The following is a 23,430-nucleotide window of genomic DNA, read 5'->3' as shown; positions in this document are numbered from 1 at the left end:
GACCTCTACACCGCTGAGGCCAAACGCCAGCTCGCGGACACCTCCTCCTACTGCCCCCTTGACCATGACCCCACCTCCCACCACCAAACCATCATCTCCCAGACCGCCCATAACCTCATCACCTCAGGGGATCTCCCATCCACCGCCTCCAACCTCATAGTCCCACAACCCCACACCGCCCGCTTCTACCTTCTGCCCAAAATCCACAAACCTGACTGCCCCGGCCGACCCATTGTCTCCACCTGCTCCTGCCCCACCGAACTCATCTCCGCATACCTTGACACCGTCCTGTCCCCCTTAGTCCAAGAACTCCCCACCTACGTTCGGGACACCACCCACGCCCTCCACCTGCTCCATGATTTTCGCTTCCCCGGTCCCCAACGCCTTATTTTCACTATGGACATCCAGTCCCTGTACACCTCCATCCCCCATCACGAAGGACTCAAAGCCCTCCGCTTCTTCCTTTCCCGCCGTACCGACCAGTACCCTTCCACTGACACCCTCCTTCGACTGACTGAACTGGTCCTCACCCTGAACAACTTCTCTTTCCAATCCTCCCACTTCCTCCAAGCGAAAGGAGTAGCCATGGGCACCCGCATGGGCCCCAGCTATGCCTGCCTCTCCGTAGGATATGTGGAACAGTCCATCTTCCGCAACTACACTGGCCCCACCCCACACCTTTTCCTCCGCTACATCGATGACTGTATCGGCGCCGCCTCGTGCTCCCACGAGGAGGTTGAACAGTTCATCGACTTCACCAACACCTTCCACCCCGACCTCAAATTCACCTGGACAGTCTCAGATTCCTCCCTCCCCTTCCACGACCTTTCTATTTCTATCTCAGGCAACCGAATCAACACGGACATCTACTACAAACCGACCGACTCCCACAGCTACCTGGACTACACCTCCTCCCACTCTGCCCCCTGTAAAAACGCCATCCCATTCTCCCAATTCCTTCAACTCCGCCGCATCAGCTCCCAGGAGGACCAGTTCCAAAAACGTACAACCCAGATGGCCTCCTTCTTCAAGGACCGCAATTTCCCCCCCGACGTGGTCGACGATGCCCTCCACTGCATCTCTTCCACTTCCCACTCCTCCGCCCGTGAGCCCCGCCCCTCCAACCACCACCAGGACAGAACCCCACTGGTCCTCACCTATCACCCCACCAATCTCCATGTACAGCGCATCATCCGCCGTCATTTCCGCCACCTCCAAACGGACCCCACCACCAAGGATATATTTCCCTCCCCTCCCCTATCAGCATTCCGTAAAGACCACTCCCTCCGTGACTCCCTCGTCAGATCCACACCCCCCACCAACCCAACCTCCACTCTTGGCACCTTCCCCTGCAACCGCAGGAGGTGCAAGACTTGCGCCCACACCTCCCCCCTCACCTCCCTCCAAGGCCCCAAAGGAAACTTCCATATCCGCCACAAATTTACCTGCACCTCCACACACATCATCTATTGCATCCTCTGCACCCAATGTGGCCTTCTCTATATTGGGGAGACAGGCCAGCTACTTGCGGAGCGTTTCAGAGAACACCTCTGGGACACCCGGACCAACCAACCCAACCACCCTGTGGCTCAATACTTCAACTCCCCCTCCCACTCCACCAAGGATATGCAGGTCTTTGGACTCCTCCATCGCCAGACCACAACAAAACAACGGTTGGAGGAAGAGCGCCTCATCTTCCGCCTAGGAACCCTCCAACCACAAGGGATGAATTCGGATTTCACCAGTTTCCTCATTTCCCCTCCCCCCACCTTGTCTCAGTCAAATCCATCTAATTCAGCACCGCCTTCCTAACCTGCAATCTTCTTCCTGACCTCTCCGCCCCCACCCCAGTCTGACCTATCACCCTCACCTTGACCTCTTTCCACCTATCACATTTCCGACACCCCTCCCCCAAGTCCCTCCTCCCTACCTTTTATCTTAGCCTGCTGGACAAACTTTCCTCATTCCTGAAGAAGGGCTTATGCCCGAAACGTCGATTCTCCTGTTCCCTGGATGCTGCCTGACCTGCTGCACTTTTCCAGCAACACATTTTCAGCTCTGATCTGTAGTATCTGCAGACCTTACTTTCTCCTGGGGTTTATAAGAGACCAGGAGGGTATGTTGGTAGCCATAAGTTGACCTGGGAGGTATGAGGGAACATGGGAGGGTTTAAGGTGGCATGCAATGACATGGATGGAGAATCGGGAGTGATTAGTGAGGAGTGAGAGTTGGAGAGCAGTTCTTTGCTTTCTTGGTTTCTCTTGGGATGAAGCTCTGGAGCCAACCTTTGAGACAATGTGCCTCGGCATCTGGTAGCCTTTCTATCTATCTCCAAACTCTCCGGGAATGTCAAGCCCAGCTCCCATTAGTGACTCCCACCCCACACCCTGAACTAAAGCCTCACCATCCAGGGCTCTCCCTCCCACTCTGGGTTTACAGAGCTGAGGGTTATCCTGACTCTCCATACGTAACTTATGGAGCGAGAAGTGTAAACGTCAAGTCGGAGGGTCAGATGTGCGTGGCCTTGGGGGTGGGGTGGGGTGGGGTGGGATGGAGGGGTGAAGGGGTTTTTGGAAGTAGTGGCAGGATGATGTTAGTCCATTTCAGCCATGCAGAACAGCTCAGTAATGAATTGGAAACTGACTTGTCACTGTACATTTGGTTCTCCATAACGTATGTCACTTCAAGGCGAATTGGCTATAATACAATTGAAGAATTTAGACCATTATTTGTAGAATGCAAACTTTCCTTCCCTGTATTGGCTATAATGCGATTCTAGTCCCCTTGGTTTAAATGGCGCAGATGTTATGCAATTTTCTTATAACGCGGGATCGCAAGGGAACAGAACTATCACGTTATATCAGAACCAACTGTAATGGTTTTTAATTTCTATTCATTTGGAAATATTGCCTAGATTTTTGATTTCGCAACCAGTGGATCAGGTCTGGTGAAAAATTGGCTGCGATTTGCTACAAGACTGTTTCGTATTGGTGATGCGAACTCATTTCAGCTCTCTGTCTGTTTATTCAATTGGAAACAGAAAAAAAGGCCCTGTGTCAACTCCCTTTTTTACTCACCTCAATCCTGTAATCCTTAATACTCTGGGCCAACAAAAATTATTTAACTTTGTTTTAAATGTTTTCAATTAATGTTCACCCTCAGTAATATGTTGAATGAGGTTTTATTTCCACCAGTGTTTCTGTTGAAAAGGTTCCCCCATGAAACGACTCACTCTAATTTTCAAGTTCTCTCCCTGATTCTAGCTTCCCCGCTGACTAAGAGGAAACAGTTCCTTTCCATCTCTCCTATCAAGTACTTTGAGTTCTAAATGTAGGTTTGCTCGCTGAACTGGAAGGCTTGATTTCAGACGTTTTGTCACCATACTAGATAACATCATCAGTGAGCCTCTGGATGAAGCACTGGTAGCATGGCCTGCTTTCTATTTATGTGTTTAGGTTTCTTTTCTCTTCAAGGTGATGAAATGTCTGAAAATGAGCCTTCCAACTCATTGAGCAAACCTTAATCCAGAACCTCAACCTGAGCTACAAATCTATGCAAAACTCACTAGTCCTTTGAGTGTCTTTAGCATCTTTAATATTCTAATGTCAAATGAATATGAATTGTATCCAGACATTCTGTCCTCAATTTATCAAAAAAGCTGGACTTTATATTACATTGCTGGAAAAGCGCAGCAGGTCAGGCAGCATCCAAGGAGCAGGAGAATCGACGGGCTTATGCCCGAAACGTCGATTCTCCTGCTCCTTGGATGCTGCTTGACCTGCTGCGCTTTTCCACCAACACATTTTTAAGCTCTGATCTCCAGCATCTGCAGTCCTCACTTTCTCCTAGTCTATATTACATTGTACTAATAAATTGAAAACAACTTTGTAAAAACAGCTAATGATATTGTCTGTTTATTAACTCTATTCCAAAGCTTTACAAAGAGCTGCTTTTTCATTCAGTCCATGCAATGAATGTATTTCTTTATTTTCACAATGACCTTTCCTTTCTGTCCGGTACGATTTGCATTCCATCTTGTGAATCCAACAACCACAAGCTTTATTTTGAATCTGGTTTCTTCAAATGGCAACCTCATGATTGACCCATATAAAACAGATAATCTCCTCTGCTGAATTCAGCATTGCACTTCAATATTTCTACTATTTATCAAAATTAAGGGCAAGGACAGAAATCACAGACCCTGGAGCTGCTTCAGGCCACATAAATCTCCCAAACCCCCCCAACCCTAGTACAGTGTGACCCTGTGAAACCCGGGCCCAGTTATTGGGCCCTGATGTTTCCTCCACAATGTTCTGCCCACGCGTTCTGCTCCAAATAACTAATTCAGGAAAGACTTCCATTTATATAATGCCATACATACTACAGGACTCAAAGCCCTGTATAGTCAGTGAAGCAAGTCCTATTTTCCTGGTCAAGCTTTTGGTCATGTGCCCTATTAGCTCAGTGTCAGATTTTCATTCATTACGTTCTTGTGCAGTGATTGAGGATGTTTGCTCTACAAATGCAACTTATTTGGTGCAATTGAGGAAACATGGCAGTCAATTGGTGCACAGCATGATCCCACAACCAGCAACTAATTGGACTGGTAAGAATGTGAAATTGCTAGCACATGGAGTGGTAGATCTTTTTTAAACATCCTGTTCAAATGTGTTATGATACATGCATGGCTCAGGTGGGAAATGAACCTCAACCTTCTGATCAAGAAGTAGGGACACTACCACTACACCATAAGAGACCTTTCACAGGGAGTGGTAAGTTGAGATAAATTGTATAGATGGATTTAGCAGAGAAGAACACAAGAGAGAAGGGAGTATGCTCATAGAGTTGCAGGAGGAGAAATCAGAGAGGTTTGAGTGAAACTCAAATCGAAGCATGAACCTATTGGGGTATTTGGGCAGCACAGTTGTTCAGTGGTTAACACTGCTACCTCACAGCACCTGGGTTCGATTCCACCCTCAGGCAGCTGTCAGTGTGGAGTATGCACATTCTTCCCATGTCTGCATGGGTTTCCTCTGGGTGCTCCTGCTTCCTCCCATAGTCCAAAGATGTGTAGGTCAGGTGCATTGGCCATAGTAAATTGCCCCATACTGTCCAGGAATGTGCAGGCTGGATATGGATTAGCCATGGGAATACAGGGCTACAGGGAGAGGGTAAAGGTTGGATCTCGGTGGGATGCTATTCAGAGGGCCAGTATGGACTCGATGGACTGAATGGCCTCCTTCCACACTGTATTTTAAGTGAGTCTATGTAAATCAGTGGAGTGAGGGAGCAGTTTGCAAGATGGCAGGAAACAGTCCCTTATCAGTGGACTTATCATTTACAGAACATCCAAAGTACATTTGGAACTACTTACACTGACCCTTGAAACCCTCACTTTGTAATTACTGCAATTGTAATACAGATACCTATATCACTGACTTTATACTCTAATCCAAAGTTATGACAGCAAAACATGCAACCTTGTCATTTCCTCAAATAAAATCCTTAGCGAAAATAATCATACGTGTTTTGTGACATTTCAATAATTGTGTTTCTTTTTAACAGAGTTATTGCTTGGTTCCCGTGTCCTACTGACTGGTGCAAGTAAAGGAATAGGGGAACAGATGGCATATCATTATGCCAGATTTGGTGCTGAACTTGTAATAACTGCACGAAATGAAACTCGACTAAGACAAGTAAGGAACAGTGCAGGGTTGAAGTCAAAGAAAATAGAATTGTAGAGATGTCATGCTAGCTTCCATTTAATTGTAGGAGCAGGCTGTTGAGTCCATCTTAGATCATGGCTAATCATCTATTTCAAAACCACTTTTCTATATCTGTACCTCTTGATGTCATTAGTATAAAAAAAATGTTGATTTGGACTTGAATGTGCTTATTAAGTGAATTTCCCTAGCTCTCTGAGATACTGAGATTAAAATATGTGTGATTGTCCCTCTTCTGTATTGAAGCTTGCTCATTAGTTCCAGTATAGGATTTGATTTGATTTGAATTGATTTAATGTAATCACATGTACCAAAGTATAGTGAAAAGCTTTGTTTTCTCAGCAATACAGGCGGATCATAGCTAACAAGGACATACAGATCATAGGATGCTTAGACCCAGCCAGGCATTCAAGGTTACAGCTCGCAGCAGATGCACAAAGCAAGGTCAACATTATTTGAAGTTAGAGAGGTCCATTCAGCAGCCGGGATGGTGCTGTTCTTAAACCTGTTGGTGTGTGTGTGTGTGTTCAAGCTTCTGTATCTTCTGTCTGATGGAATAAATCTCACATCTTTTACTGTCAATGCCATGTTGTCAGTGGCATTTCAGCAACATATCTATTAACTTTTGCTGATAAACAACCTCTTGCTATTTAAGAAATACTGTCTTTCTATTTTCTCTTCTGGATAACTTCTCATTTATTTATATTACATTTCATCTGCCATGATCTTGCTGATTACTTAGCCTGTCAAAGTTCCCTTGAAGCCCCAGTGCACCCCCCTCAATTTACATTCCCACCAGATTTTGTAACATTAGCAAATTTGGAAACGTTCCATTTGGTCTCCACATCCAGATAAAGTTTGTACATAGGGATTACAGTTGTGGTCTCAGCACTGACCCTTGTTGTATCTCACCAGTAATAACTTGCCACTCTGAGAATGACCATTTATTCCCGCTCTATAATCTATTAACCCAATCTCAATCCATAACAGTGTATTACCCCAACCCTACATGCTTGAATTTTGTTTACAAGCCTCTTATATGGAACCTTCACAAAATACTTCCGAAAATCCACTGGTTTTCCCTTATTTGTGCTATAAGAAACACCCTCAAAAAGCCCAAACATATGTTTTAAACATGATTTCCCTTTTTTTAAAATCTGTATTGACTCTCCCTAACCACCTCACTACTTTCCAAGAATTTAGTTTTTGGATCCTTCATAATAGATTATAATATTTTCTCTGCTGTTAACATCAAGCTAACAGATGTTTAATGCTCCATTTTCAGTCTCCTTTCCCTTCTCTGATAGTGGGGTTATGTTTTCTATTTTCTTGCATACAATACTTTCCAGAATCTGTAGTGTTTTCAAAGATTGCCACCAACGCATTCACTACCTCTATAGCCACTTCCTTCAACTCTCTGGATGTAACTCATCTGTTTCAGTTAACCTTTTCATTTATGCTGTTCCTTTTAATAATCAGTGTCTCGATCATACTTTATTGAATTCTAAATTGCTCCTGTTCCTTAGGCTTTTTGACAACCTTAAGCTACTTCCTTTGATCTAATACTATTTTAACTAAGTTTGTTAACCAAGGAAGATTCACCTTTTCTTTTGGGTTTTTATTGTCTTAGGGGAACATATATTTGTTGTCGACCATGTAGTACTTCTGTAATTACTAGCCATTGTCTGTCTACTGTCAATCTTTTAGTGTATTTGCCCAATCCAGCACAACCAACTTGCCCTTCACACCTTCCTAGTTTTATTTATTCAGATCCAAGACTCTAGTTTCAGAATGAAATATGATTTTGAAACTTACTGTAAAATTCTGCCATGTTATGATCACTATTTCTCAAAGGCTCATTTACAATAAGGTCGTTAGCCCTTTCTCATTACACAATACTAAATGTAAAAAGTCTGATTCTGTGTTGATTCTTCAAACACACTGCAACAGTAAACCCACCTCATGAACATTCCAACAATTTATTCTCCTCAGCATTAGTGCTTATTAAGTTTATCCAATCTCTATGTAAATTAAAATCACCCACAATATGATGTTATAAATGTAACATGCACCTGATAATTCTTACTTTTTTGGATGATAAACAACACCCACTAATATTTGCTATCCTGAGTACAATGCTATCAAAGTGACCTCCCCCTTTTTATTTCTCAGTTCTACCCATATAGACTCAGTGGACGAACCCTCAATAATGTCTTCTCTCAGTACTGCTGTGATATTCTCCCTAATCAAAAATACAAATCCCCTCCCTCCCTTGCCTCCCCTTCTGTCCTTTCTATATCATCTATACCTGGAACATTGAGCTATTACTCCTGTTCCTCCCTCAGTCATGTTTCTGTAATACCTAAAATATCGCAGTCCCATGTATCCATCCATGCCTCGAGTTCATTTGCCTTATCTGTTGGGCCTCTTGCATTGAAATAAATGCAGTTTAACCCAGACTTCCCTTGCTTTCTGTCGTGCTCTTGCCTGCCCTGTCTAATACTAGGATTTCTTACCAGTTATCAGTTCAGTACATAACGAAGAGTACATGGGCTGAAGTTGTTGACTCAGTGGTAAGCTCTGAATGCCATGAAGCGGCTGAGCAGGAAACAGGAGAGCTGTTCTTCCAGCTTGCCGTGGACTTAGCTGGAGCATTGCATTAGGCCCAGGATGGAAATGTTAGTAATGGACCTGAGACTTTCCAAAACTTGTTTATGGCTCACTTTCCAGTACATGTTGAGGTTATACAGGATGTTTTTAGATTAGATTAGATTAGATTAGATTACTTACAGTGTGGAAACAGGCCCTTCGGCCCAACAAGTCCACACCGACCCGCCGAAGCGTAACCCACCCAGACCCATTCCCCTATATTTACCCCTTCATCTAACACTACGGGCAATTTAGCATGGCCAATTTGCCTAACCTGCACATTTTTTGGATTGTGGGAGGAAACCGGAGCACCCGGAGGAAACCCACGCAGACACAGGGAGAACGTGCAAACTCCACACAGTCAGTCGCCTGAGGCGGGAATTGAACCCGGGTCTCTGGCGCTGTGAGGCAACAGTGCTAACCACTGTGCCACCGTGCCGCCCACCGTGCCGCCCATGTTGGTGAGGCCTCTTCTGGAATACTGTGTGCAGTTCCGGTCATCCTGTTAAGGGAAGGATATTATTAAAGTGGAGGGGATAGAAGATTTACCAGGATGCTGCTAGGAATGGAGTGTTTGAGACATAAAAATAGACTGGAAAGGCTGGGATGTTTTTCACTGCATCATAGGAGGTTGAGGGGTGACCTTATTGAGGTTTATAAAATCACATGAAGCATAGATAAGGTGAAAGACAAGGGTCTTTTCCCTAGAATGGGGAAGTTCAAAACTAGGGGGCATATTTTTCAGGTGTGGGGAGAAAGATTTAAAAAGGACATGAGGGGCAACTCTTTTACACACTGAGTGGTTTGTGTGTGGAATGAACTACCAGAAAAAGTGGTGGATGCAGGTACAGTTACAAAGTTTGGATATGTTCATGAGTAGGAAAGGTTTGGAGGGATATGGAGGAGAAAGTGAGGACTGCAGATGCTGGAGAACAGAGTCGAGAGTGTGGTGCTGGAAAGGAGCATGAGAATCAATGTTTTGGGCATAAGCCCTTCATCAGGAAGCCCTGATGAAGGGCTTATGCCTGAAACATTGATTCTCCCGCTCCTTGGATGCTGCCTGACCAGCTGTGCTTTTCTAGCGCCACACTCTCGACTTGGAGGGATATAGGCCAAGCGCAGGCAGATGGGACTTGTTTAGTTTGGGAACATGGTCGGCATGGATTAGTGAGACTGAACATTTTGTTCCTGTGTTGTTTGACTATATGGATCTGTGATTTGGCTATTAACTAATCAATTCTTACTTTTTTTTAAATGTCAAACCATGTTATGCTCTTATTTTGAAAGGTTGAGGAGAAATGTTTGGAACTGGGTGCAAAGAAAGTCTATTCCTATCCTGCGGATATGTCATTTCCAACGAGTCCACAGCGGGTGGTGCAATTTGCTTTGGAGAAGCTGGGTAAATATTTTGCTTTTCAAATCAGAGGGAGGCTGTGGGATTGGGGAAGTTATAGGTGAGGGGAGACAACAGTGGGGGTCAGAGGGGCAGACGAGGAGACTTTCTTTTAATTGGGAAGTTGCTGCAGTTTGGAATCTACTGCCAATGGAAGCAGATTCAATGCTGACTTTCCAAAGGGAAATATTTGGGGAGGAGGGTATGGTGGGTGGAAAACATTGCAAAATGGTGGGGAAAGAACAGTTGGAGTGGAAGCATGGGTACTAATTGTATATCTCTTCCAGAAAACCAGGATGATGGGCTAATGGCATCTTCCTGTGCTATATCAACAACTCTGTGTCTCACCTCTTTACACTGGCAATGAAACACTCAATTAATAGCAATCAATATTTTAAAACAAATGCCTATGTATTGTCACTAAGATTTCAAGTAAAGTTTAGTTGGTGTGCATTTGCACTGGGATCTATCATTAATGTTTGAGGGTAGAATTTATAATCAGTTTGATTTATGGTGGAAGACGTTATTATGACCTTTGAATTCATCAAGGGATAAGGAAACATGTGGACATGTGCTTGGAACTTTAGAAGTCAGTTCAATGGGACAACAGCAGAAGGTTATTTTCTTTGCTCCATATTTCTCCCAGGTTCTTTGGATTACTTAGTCTTGAATCACATTGGAAATGATCGCTTCCAAATGTGGGATGGAAATGCTGAGGACGTCAGTTGGCTGATGCAAGTGAGCTTTTGGTTCAGTTGGAAATAACTGTTCTTTAAAATTTCTGTGAATGCGCTTTGGCTGAAATGTGAAAAACAACTCGGTGCTGGTTTGGGTCTCTGTTTTAAATTGGCGTTGCTTGGTTTTTTTCAAGCAGTGATCCCTAGTTCTGGATTCTTCCTTAAGAGGAAATATCCTCTCCACATCTACCCTGTTTCAATCAAGTCACATCTTCGTCTTCTAAACGTTAGCCTAGACTGACCAACCATTCCTCATTAATCAACCCACCCATTCCAGTAAACCTTCTCTGAACTGCTTCCAACACATTTGCATCCATCTTTAAAGAAGGGTGCCCTGCACTGTGCACAGTACTTCAGATGCAGTTTCACCAGTGCTCTGTATAAATGAATAACCTCCCTAATTTTGTATTCAATCCCACGTGTGATAAATGATAACATTCTATTAGCTTTTTGAATTGTTTGCTCTCGCTGCACACTGACCTTTTGCAATTAATGAGGAAGGATACCCAGATACCTCTGCAGCTCAGAGTTCTGTAATTTTGCACTTTTTTCAATAATATTCTTTTTTATTCCTCCTGCCACAATGGACCATCTCACATTTTCTCACATTATACTCCATTTGCCACATCTTTGGCCATTCACTTATCAATATCCTTTTGTACTCTCCTTATGTCCTTTTCACAACTTACTATCCTGTCTTTGTGTCATATGCAAATTTGGCAACGACACCTTCTTACCTTCATCTAAGTCATTTAAATAAGTCATAAATGTTAAGGTTCCAGCACCGATCCATATGACGCACCATTTGTTATATCTTGTCAGTCTGAAAAAGACCCATTTACACCTACTCTCTGCTTCCTGTCAGCTAGCCAATCTTCAATGTCAATATTCTACAGCTCACACCATGAGCTTTTATTTTCTGTAATAACCTTTGATGTGGCACCTTATCAAATACCTTCTGGAATCCAGGTACAGAAAATCCCACCATAGAGTCATAGAGACATACTACACGGACAGACCCTTCAGTCCAATGCATCAATGCTGACCAAATATCCTAAACTAATCTAGTCCCATTTGCCAGCACTTAGGCCAAGTCCCTTTCAACCCTTCCATTTGACGTATCCATCCAGACGCCTTTTAAATATTGTAATTGTACCAGTCTCCACCACCTCTTCTGGCAGTTCATTCCATACATGCACCACCACCCTTTGCATGACAAGGTTGCCTCTTAAGTCCCTTTAATATCATTCCCTTCTGACCCTAAACCTATGTCATCTAGTTTTGGACTCCCCCCCCCCCCCCCCCCACACACACACCAAGGAAAATACCTTTTCTATTTACCCTATCCATGCCCCTCATGATTTTACAAACCTCAGTAAGGTCACCCCTCAGTTTTACATTTTATCACAACACATATTACCTCCTCAAAGAACTAATTCAAATAACTGACTTCCTTTTCACAAAGCCATGGTGACACTGCCTGATTACCTTGAACTTATCCATGTGCCTCATTATAAATTTTTTAGTAATTACTTTGAACATTTTCCCTGGGACAAATTTCAAGCTAATTGACCTGTAGTTTCCTGCTTTCTGTTTGAATAAAGGAGTGGTATTTGTTTTCTTTCTCGCCTATGAGACTGTCCTTAAATCAAGGAAGTTTTGAAAATTGTAACCAATTATTGTGTATTGTTTGGCATGTTCTTTTTGTGTACCAGAATAAGACACTTTCACATGTCTTCAGATTTTTATACACATCAAGTTTTGCATTGAATACCTTAGGAGAAAGTGAGGACTGCAGATGCTGGAGATCAGAGTCGAAAAGTGTGGTGCTGGAAAAGCACAGCAGGTCAGGCAGCATCAGAGGAGCAGGAGAATCAACGTTTCAAACATAAGCTCTTCATCAGGAATACCTTGTCCAGAGTCAGTTTTCACCAAATATTGCTAAGTAGTCCTCTTTTCCCACAGTCTACCCAGGCATTGTCTGTATTTTTCACCCGAGGCCTGCTGATTGTGTGATCCTTCTCTCTAGGGAAAATTGAGAGCTGCAGACGCTGGACATCAGAGAGGAGAGAGTGGTGCTGGAAAAGCACAGTAGATCAGGCAGCGTCCGAGGAGCAGGAGAGTCGACGTTTTGGACTTAAGCCCTTCATCAGCCCTCCTAATGAAGGGCTTATGCCTGAAATGTCGATTCTCATGCTTCTCGGATGCTGCCTGAGCTGCTGTGCTTTTCCAGCACCACCCTCTCCTCTCTAATTCTTCTCTCTATCTATCACGGCCTTGCCCATCTGTATATTTCCCTACTTTATCCTGCCTCTGTACATTTGTAGTTTCCAAGTACGTTTAACATTGCAACTCAAACTGACTCAAATGGGTATCTGGACAAAATGAAGCTCCTCGGATGCTGCCTGAATTGCTGTGCTCTTCCAGCACCACTGATCCAGAATCTGGTTTCCAGCATCTGCAGTCATTGTTTTTACCACCTGGACAAAATAGTTTGATTATTTTCTCACATGTAGGTGCTTAAAAATATTTTTCTCCTTTGTACATAGGGCATTTGAACTTTGATATTTCTAGGAAGCTTTCATGTTACATTGTCACTGAGTTGGTGTATTTGCCTTATTCCAGGCATTAGTTTAGATCAGAGTGGATGCTGGAAAAGCGCAGCAGGTCAGGCAGCATCCGGGGAGCAGGAAAATTGACGTTTTGGGCAAAAGCCCTTCATTAGGAGGGCTGATGAAGGGCTTTTTGCCCGAAATGCCGACTCTCCTGTTTTTGCCTGATCTACTGTGCTTTTCCAGCACCACTCTGATCTAAACTCTGGTTTCCACCATCTGCAGTCCTCACTTTTGCCTTATTCCAGGGCATGCTGGGAAACAGAATTTGTGGTGTACAAAGTTAAAAATCATACAACACCAGGTTATAGTCCAACAGGTTTAAGTGGGAACACTAGTTATCGGAGCGTCGCTCCTTCATCAGGTCATTGAAGGAGTGACGCTCCGAAAGCTAGCGTGCTTCCAATTAAACCTGTTGGACTATAACCTGGTGTTGTGAGATTTTTAACTTTGTACACCCCAGTCCAACACCGGCATCTCCAGAATTTGTGCTGTTTGCGTAGACAGTTGATTTTTTTTTCAATGCTCAAAGTTATGAATAATTAGTGTACTGTGGCGATACGAATCTGAACTCAAACTGATTCAATCAGTGTGACCCACCCACCATGAGAGAAGGCATTTTCAAAAAGTTGATGGTGTTTTGGCAATAAAACATCCTTCAAAAATTTCAAGGCACCTTATTTTTCTTTATGAAGAAACCCATAGGACTGGAGAATGATATAAGGATTGATCCAACTAAATGCTGGTTTTACACCTGCCATTACTGAATTTTAGTCTCTCAAATTCATATTCTGGTTGGATTTGAACTCATCCCCAAGAGCATTAGCCTGGGCCACTGGATTATTCATCCAATGGTATTGCCATCTCCCTGATTAATGGTTAATGATACACTTTTTTTTTTACAAAGTCATTTTTGACCCTGCACAGCCTTGTGTTTCCAGCAATGTACTACATGAACCTTTCTTTGGTCACATAATCTTTTTTCTTAAATGTTTCAGGTGAACTTCCTGAGTTATGTCCAGCTGACAGCTGCTGCGCTCCCCGCTTTAATCAAAAACAATGGGTCCATCGTGGTCGTCTCCTCTCTTTGTGGTAAGAGTTTCGCTGGGATTCTCTTCCAATTGCTGCCTGCGATACTTGTAGCAACAAGAGTAGGCCATTCAGTTCCTTGACACTCCTTCAACAATCACCAAGATCATGGCTGATCTGTGGCCTAATTCTATATGCCTGCTTTGGGCCTATATCCCTTGATACACTTGCTTACAGGACGTTGGTGAGGACACGTTTGTAGTTCTGTGCATAATTCAGGTTGCCCTGCTATAGGAAGGATTATATTAAATTTTGAGACGGTTTACAAAGATGTTACCAGGATTGGAGGGTTTGAGCATAGGAGGTTGACAGATGACCTTATAGAGGTTTATAAAATCACTAGAGGCATAGATAACGTGAATGGTGAATGCCTTTTCCCTAGCATTGCGGATTTCAAATCTAGAGGGCATATTTTTAAGGTGAGAGAGGAAAGATTTAAAAGGGACCTGAGGGGCAACGTTTTCATACAGAGGGTGGTTCATATGTGGAGTGAACTGCCAGAGGAAGTGGTCGATGCAGGGACAGTTACAACATTTAAAAGACATTTGGACAGGTATATGAATAGAAAAGCATTAGAGAGATATGGGCCAAACTCAGGCAAATTGGATTAGTTTACATAGAACATAGAACATAGAAAAGCACACAACAGGCCCTTATACCCATGAAGTTGTGCCGAGGATTACTCCTAATCTAAAATAAAATAACCTAACCTACGCACCCCTCCATTCACTGCTGTCCATATGCGTGTCCAGCAGTCGCTTAAATGTCCCTAATGATTCTGCTTCCACCACCACTGCTGGCAACGCATTCCACGCATTCACAACTCTCTGCGTAAAGAACCTACCTCTGCTGTCTCCTCGCTACCTTCTTCCTAATATCTTAAAACTATGACCCCTCGTACCAGTCAATCCTGTCCTGGGGAAAAGTCTCTGGCTATTGACTTTATCCATGCCTCTCATCACCTTTTATACCTTGATCAGGTCACCTCTCTTCCTCCTTCTCTCCAGAGAGAAAAGTCCGAGCTTAGTCAACTTCTCTTCATAAGGCAAGCCTTCCAGTCCAGGCAGCATCCTGGTAAACCTTCTTTGTACCCTCTTCAAAGCCTCTGTATCTTTGCTATAATAGGGTGACCAGAACTGGACGCAATATTCCAAGTGTGGTCTCACCAGGGTCTTGTAGAGCTGTAGCAAAACCTCGCGGCTATTAAATTCAATCCCCCTGTTAATGAAAGCCAAAACACCATATATTTTCTTAACAACCCTATCCACTTGGGTGGCAACTTTGCAGGATCTTTGCACTTGAACACCAAGATCCCTCTGTTCCTCCATGCTGCCAAGAATCCTGTCTTTAATCCTATATTCAGCGTTCAAGGTCGACCTTCCAAAATGCATCTTCACACTTATCCAGGTTGAACTCCTACTGCCATTTCTCAGCCCAGCTCTGCATCCTGTCTATGTCACACTGTAGCCGGCAATAGCCCTCGATACTTTCAATGGCTCCTCCAACCTTTCCGTCATCGGCAAATTTACTAACCCACCCCTCAACCTCCTCATCCAAGTCATTTATAAAAACTACAAACAGCAGAGACCCAAAAACAGAGCCCTGCGGGACACCACTCACCACTGACCTCCAGGCAGAATACTTTCCATCTACAACCACTCTCTGCCTTCTGTCAGCCAACCATTCTGAAGCCAGATAGCCAAATCTCCCTGTATGCCATACCTCCTGACTTAATGAATGAGCCTACTATGGGCAACCGTATCAAATGCCTTATCAAACCTTATCAAAACTTAGTTTGGGAAACTTGATCAGCATGGATGAATTGGACCAAAGGATCTGTATGACTCTACAGTAAAAGTTTGTCTCAGATTCAAATTTAATGATTGAGTTAGCATAGACCACCATTTGAGGAAGGGAATTCCAAATCTCCACTGCTATCTGCTTTCTAATATCTCTCCTGAATAGCCTGGCCCTATGCCCCCAGTTCTAGAATCCGCAACCAGTGCAAATAGTTTATCTACCCTATCTTTCCTTGTTAATATCCTGAAGCCCTTGATGAGATCACCCTTAACCTTCTAAATTCTACAGAATTAACACCTAATTTGTCCTAAATTCTCCTCATAACCTAAATCCTGAAGTCCAGGTATCATCCTTGTAAAACTGTGTTGAATTTCCGCCAGGGTCAAAACATCCCTCCTCACGTGTGGTGCCCAGATCTGCTCACAGTGAGGTCTAACTTTTGCCTCACAGGACCGGTTCCCTCTTCACCTGTAATGCTTTCCTTCTTACAATGGTCTCCACCATTGGACTCTAGTCATTCAAATTGGCAGCCAATAGCCAACATCTCAAAGACCATGAGGATGGGCAACAAATTCTCATCTAGCCTAAGTAAGAAAAAAAATTCCTCACCAGGGGTTGGATAAGGTCAGAAAGCTAATTGTTTTATTTGTTCCTGGAATGTGGGCATCATTGTTTAGGCCAACATTTATTGCCCACCCTAATACCCACTGGGGAGTCAATCACATTACTGTGGGTCTGGAGTCACACAGAAGCCAGACTAGGTATTTCCTTCTTAAATTGCACCAATGAACCAGATAGATTTTTGCAACCATTGACATGCTCACCATGAGACTAGTCTTTTTAAAAATTGAATTAAAGTTTTACCATCTGCCATGGTGGGATATAAACCAGTGACCCCAGAACTTTAGCCTGGCGTTCTGTATTAGCAATCCAGTGACATTACCATGATGTTACTGCCTTCCCACAGGGTGCATTAGTTAACCTGAGGAAAGGTGAAAGGTTACAATCAAACCTTCTGCCTTGTAACAGGGAGGAAGCCAATGACAAAGGGATTCCATTCTTGACAAATATTGGAAAATATCTGGAAGTGGGCATATAGAAAGAATCAAGCTCACTTTGACATCCATCTCTGTCCCACTGTAATCCACTGGCCAAATAATGAGTCTATGCACCATCTGATAGAATAGAATTATCTAATCTGAAAATGTGTTGCTGGAAAAGCACAGCAGGTCAGGCAGCTTGGATGCTGCCTGACCTGCTGCACTTTTCCAGCAACACATTTTCAGCTCTGATTTCCAGCATCTGCAGTCCTCACTTTCTCCTAGAATTATCTAATACAGAGTCAGTTTTCTTGTTTCCTTTAAAATTATGATAGGTGTTGCTTGGAGTAGAGACAGAGAGAACTTTTCCTCTTCTCATATTGAACATCACTCAATGCCATAAATATGATACAGTTTCCAAAAAAAATCCAATAGGATTTTCAGGCAAAACCCTTTCACCTACAAGGTAGTGAAGAATGCAGAACTTACCACCACAGGAGTGGTCAAAGCTTGGACAACAGGCATCTGAAAGGGAAGTTAAATGAGGGAGAAGTGAATCAATGGGTACAATGATAGATTTACTTAAGGAAAGATTGGAGGGGGCTCAGGTAGAGCATAAACACTAGTATGGATGGGTTTGACTGAATTGGGTCTATTTAATAGAATCTCTGCACGATGGGAGCAAGCCATTTAGCCCATCGAGTCCACGTCAACCATCGAAAGAGCATCCCTCCCAAACCCAGCCCATCCCTGCAACCCACATTTCCCATGGCTAACCCACATAACCTGGGTACTGTGGGCAATTTAGCATGGCCAATTCACCTAACATGCACATCAAGAGGAAATCACACATCAAGAGGAAACCAATGTAGACATGGGGAGAATGTGCAAGCTCCACACAGACGGTCACCAAAGGCTACAATCGAACCCAGGTCCGTGGTGCAGTAGGCAGCATTGCTAATCACTGAGCCACATGCCGCCCTCTCTCTGCTACCTATCCTAAGTAATCTTATACAATTTAGATTACCATGTAGACGTTGCAACAGACAACTTTGCTAGAGAACAGAGGGCAGCTAGAACCATGATGGTATGGGGACATTGAAAATCAGGAGATACAAGCAGCTTACTGTTTTATTTCTCTCCAACAGGAAAATTGGCCATCCCCTTTGCAACAGCATATTCAGCTTCTAAATTTGCTCTGGATGGTTTCTTCACCGCCCTGCGTCATGAGCTCGCGATGCAGGGGAAGAACGTGTCAGTCACGCTGTGCATCCTTGCAATGATTGACACCGATTCAGCCATGGAGAAAGTCAAGTAGGTGTGAGCAGGCTCATGGAGCAAGCTTACTCAAGGCAGCATGGAATACATGACAAATGATGGAGTATTGACAGTACAGGAACAGGCCATTCAGGCCCAACCTGTCCACGCTGGTGTTTATGCTCCACATCAGCTTCATTCCAACCCCACGAGCACACTGGGGAGAGGAGTGGTGGTTTTGGGGTAACATTGTCAGGCTAGTCATCCAAGACCCAGGCTACGGTGCTGGGGATGTGGCTTCATATCTCACCATGGCACCTGGAATTTAAATCTGGAATTGGAAGCTGGTCTCAGTGATGGGGAACATCTAACCATCATTGTAAAATCCATCCAGTTCACTGAGGTTCCACCGGAAATGAAATCTGCCATCCCAGTCTGACCTACCAAAGTGATTAGCTCTGAACTGCCTGGACAAGCTACTCTGTTCAAAGGCAACTTAGGACTGGGTAACAAATACTGCCTTTACCATAATAGATTGAAGAGAAGCTCTTTTATATCCTGTTGTATTTATCAAATTCCCTTTAATAAGATCATAGAATCATAGAATCCCTACAGTGTGGAAGCAGGCCACTCAGCCCATCAAGGCCACACCAACCCTCCAAAGAGCATCCCACCCATACCAAAGCCTCACCCTCTAAGCCCGAAACCCCCCTGCATTTCCCATGGCTAATTCACCTGACCTTTTAGATTAGATTCCTTACAGTGTGGAAACAGGCCCTTCGGTCCAACAAGTCCACACCGACCCTCCGAAGGATAACCCACCCAGACCCATTTCCCTCTGACTAATGCACCTAAACCATGGGCAATTTAGCATGGCCGATCCACACATCATTGGAACTTGGGAGGAAACCGGAGCACCCAGAGGAAACCCACACAGACACGGGGAGAATGTGCAAACTGCACACAGACAGTCGCCCGAGGCGGGAATCGAACCTGGGACCCTGGTGCTGTGAGGCAGCAGTGCTAACCACTGAGCCACCATGCCACCCCAACCTGCATATCTCAGTAAGAGGAAACTGGACCACCCAGAGGAAAACCAAGCAGACCCGGGGGAATGTGCAAACTCTACACAGACATAAACATGGGAGCAGAAATAGGCCATCCAGCCCATCATGTCTGCTCTGTCATTGAATGAGATCGTGGCTGATTTGATAATCCTCAAATCCACTTTGCTTCCTTTTCCCCATCACCCTTGATTCCCTTACTGGTTAAAAACCTGTCTGTCTCAGCCTTCAATATCCATTGTTCCCTTTGAGATTTGGTATTCTTGCAATTCTGTCCTGATTTCTGCAAAAGCAAAAATCTTTTGTTCATTTTCCTAACAAAGCTGTTGATTTTGCCGTGATCATTTCCTTCCACTGTAGATCTGTGAACATTAGAATGATGACAGTTTCTCCAGCCTCTGAATCTGCGCTGGCTATTATCAAAGGAGGAGCTGCGAGGGCTCAGGAAATCTATTACCCGTGGTGGACCACTCTGACTGTCAGCATCCGAGACTGGTTTCCCGAAATGAGGGACAAGCTAATCCGCAGTTCCTTCCAAGAAAAAAGCAAAGAAGACGGAAGCTAACCTGGTGCTGTCACCGTGAGGGTTCAGTGAGGATTAGACATGATGTGGAGGTGCCGGTGTTGGATTGGGGTGTACAAAGTTAAAAATCACACAACACCAGGTTATAGTCCAGCAGGTTTATTTGGAAGCACTAGCTTTCAGAACGCTGCTTCTTCCTCAACCACCTGATGAAGGAGCGGCGCTCCAAAAGCTAGTGTGCTTACAAATAAACCTGTTGGACTATAACCTGCTGTTGTGTGATTTTTAATTAAGAATTAAACAGAAGCTACAATGCAGAGACAGACCACTTCACCCAACTAGTTTACGGTGGTATTTACTCTCTATGTTAATAAGTAGTCTTAGCCAAGTGTTCAACAGTTTGAACAACTCTCACATTGTTTGAATCACAAACAATGTGAATCACAAACCATAGGATGTTTTGTTTAAGATGCCAGGTTGTCTTTAGGGCCTGGAATGTCCCAACAGAGACTGAAACAGGATCCAAATTAATCAGTAAAGGCACAGGAGAACATATCTGTAAAATAAGCTGTACTTTAAAAGAGTGCGGAGACACATCTAGGAGAATGGGACTAATTATTCCTCTCAAAAGCTGATACATGTGTGTGAGGCTATTGCTCTGTATTTAAATATTCTACCAAGTTAACTTTATAATTGAACGCTTATGCCTATAGTCTATAGTAGCCATTGGTCTCAATGGGGGAATGAGGTGACCTAAAAGTTACTTCACCACACTTGCACCTAGTCTCCTGTCGCATCATTGTGTGCTTTGGTGTTCTTGCTGTCTGATTGCTGAATCACTGCAGGATGCGGCAAAAGGCAAGAGGACTCCTGAAAGTGACTTGGTTGAAGTAATGATGGATTAATGCAAAGCAAGCAAATGGAGCCAAAGTTAGTCATTATTATTCAGACAGACCCTTCAGCAAGATTAAAAATGATCTCAGTATGAAATATCACTGACTTCCTCATGTCTTGCCTTTCCTGGTTTTGTCTAATTTTCAGAGGTTTTTGGAAACTTTGAGACCTTTTATAGAATAGAATATAGAATCCCTACAGCATGGATACAGGCCCTTCAGCCCAACAAATCCACACCAACCCTCCGAAGAGTATCCCACCCAGACCTATTCCCCTACCCAATTACTCTACATTTCCCTGACTACTGCACCTAACCTACACATTCCTGACACTAAGGGCAATTTAGCCTGGCCAATTCACCTAAGCTGCACATCTTTAGACTGTGGGAGGAAACTAACACAGACAGGGGGAGAATGTGCAAACTCCACACAGGCAGTCACCTGAGGCTAGAATCAAACCCAAGTCCCTGGCACTGTGAGGCAGCAGTGCTAACCACTGAGCCTTCTTAGAAGATAGAATCTCTACATTGTGGAAGCAGGTCTTTCAGTTCATGCAGACCCTCCAAAGAGCATCCCACAAGACCCACTCCCTTACATTTCCCCCGTGGCTAATCCACTTAGCCTACACGTCCATGGACACTGTGGGCAATTTAGCCTGGCCAATCCACCTAACTGGCACATCTTTGTGACTGTGGGAGGAAACCCACGCAGACACGGGGAGAATGTGCAAACTCCACACAAACAGTCACCTGAGGCTGGAATTGAACCCAGGACCCTTATACTGTGAGGCAGCAGTGCTGACCACTGAGCCACCATGCCACTCCTGCTTCCTTTGTCCAAAGAAGATGAAATTATTGCCTCTTTTAGGTAACATTTAGTGGTTCTATTCTATAGCAAATCAACTTTGATCTTCACTGAGGAAATATTCACAAAGAAGTAAAATATACCCTGATATTCCAACTGATGAAGATAATGAGTCATACAAATATATCAATTTGGCTAAGTATTGTACAATGCACAAAGGACCTCACCCTGCTTTTCTTTAACATAGTACAGTATAGGATATTTTACATCCATCAGACTGGCACACAGGGCCTTAGTTTAAAGTCTCAGTTAAAAGATTACAGCTTTGTCAGTGGAGCCTTCCTTCAGTACTGACCTATCAGCAAGGAGGCTCTTGAAGTAGCGTCCCTACCCTATGACCCTGGAGCTCTGGGTTCAAGTCCCTTCCATTGACCAACATCTCTGAAGAAGTTGATTGGAAAGCCTAACTTCTGGTGAAGGGTCACTGGGTTTGAAACCATTAACCCTGCCTTTTCCTCAAAGGTGCCACCAGGCCTACTGATTTTCACTCACCAGCAATTTCTATTTCGTTTCAGATCTCTAGCACCCGTAGTTGTTTGTTTTATTTATTTGATTCGGTAATATCCTGAGCCCCAACAGTACAACACTACCTTAATACTTCCCTCTTGCTGTCGGCTTCCTGTTGAGATGGATGTCATGAATGTTATAAACGACACTAACTATTTACATTGCTAGCATATCATTGACTTACACATGGTGAGGGTGCACTGATTAGTGTTATTGCACGTTACATTCACGATTGACTGTACACTGACTCCATTGCACTGAGAGTATTTCTAAAGGTGAAGTGGTACCTTTAAACTCCAATGTGACATATTGTGATGTCATGTAGTTGTCTTAAGAGAACATTACCTGCCTGACCTGGAATGTGTGCAATGAATGTAATACTATCCTCTGACAGTGCAGTTCTCTCAATATAACACTGTTGTAGCATTGTTTCTATACTGTATCTTCAACTTTATAGAACTTCCTTAATACTGCTCCTCTGCAAGTGCAGCCCTCCCTCACGATTGTCCCCGACAGCTCAATGCTCCCTCAGGTCTGCCTCTCTGCAAATATCACTCCCTCAGTACTGCTGTATACATGCATTGCCTTTAACAGAATTCAATGTAGGACTTTATGCATTCCATGTTGTGACTCTGCCTGCCAGTTCATCTGTTGTGAGTTTATAAGCTGATCAAACACATCAGTTAGTTTGCAGTAATGTCTGTTTCATAACTTATGATGTGTTTTACTGTTTTAAATAAACTAACCTACAGAGTTAATCAATCTCTGATGAACAATTGATTATTTAACCATTAATAGGCCATACTGCAATGCCAATCTGGATAATGTGGTCATGTATTGTGAGTGGGGCTTAAACCCAGAAGCAGAAAAGCTATTCCCTGAGGAACAGCTGAAACTAGTCAGTGAATGCAGAGCCAAAGAAGAGATAGTAAGAGTGGTCATCAAATGTTCAGCCACAGAGACACACTGGAAGGATGAAGACTGCACATTCATCACCTTCAGGATATGAGGGGAGTAAATTGGAAACAGAATCGGAAAAAGGATCATCTTGTGTTGAGAACTTGTCTCTAGGCTGAGTAAAAGAGTTTCTTTGTTGCAGATAATGTTTGTAGAGTTTTCACATTCCATGTGTGCAACAGATGTGGAAATATTTTTCTCTGCGCCATGTTAGTGTAGTTACATTTGTCTGCCAACAAGGGGGCGATGCTGTTCCATGTACTTGGAAACCATTGATCTGCCCGTGCAAAGATAATCCTGCAGAGCCACCCAGTGATTGGTG

At 43.7% G+C, this 23,430-nt stretch overlaps 1 protein-coding gene across 1 annotated transcript in view; it reads left to right on the top strand.

Annotated features, from left to right (window-relative positions):
* Nucleotides 1-22,914, top strand: part of LOC122565412 (hydroxysteroid 11-beta-dehydrogenase 1-like protein) — a 28,570-nt gene extending 5,656 nt beyond the window's left edge. The window contains exons 2-7 of the mRNA XM_043721362.2: nt 5,566-5,696; nt 9,660-9,771; nt 10,412-10,503; nt 14,113-14,206; nt 18,192-18,357; nt 19,725-22,914. Of these exons, the coding sequence (XP_043577297.2) occupies nt 5,566-5,696; nt 9,660-9,771; nt 10,412-10,503; nt 14,113-14,206; nt 18,192-18,357; nt 19,725-19,929 (800 nt within the window). The 3' untranslated portion in view covers nt 19,930-22,914. The remainder of the gene's footprint in view (nt 1-5,565; nt 5,697-9,659; nt 9,772-10,411; nt 10,504-14,112; nt 14,207-18,191; nt 18,358-19,724) is intronic.
* The last annotated feature ends 516 nt before the right edge of the window (nt 22,915-23,430 follow it).

This window comes from Chiloscyllium plagiosum, unplaced genomic scaffold (genome assembly GCF_037043375.1).
Source record: "Chiloscyllium plagiosum isolate Xiang-an unplaced genomic scaffold, Cpla_swu_hap1 HiC_scaffold_28, whole genome shotgun sequence".
NCBI lineage: Eukaryota > Metazoa > Chordata > Chondrichthyes > Orectolobiformes > Hemiscylliidae > Chiloscyllium > Chiloscyllium plagiosum.
The sequence above is the reverse complement of the archived record's forward strand: the minus strand, read 5'-3'. Positions and strand labels throughout refer to the sequence as shown.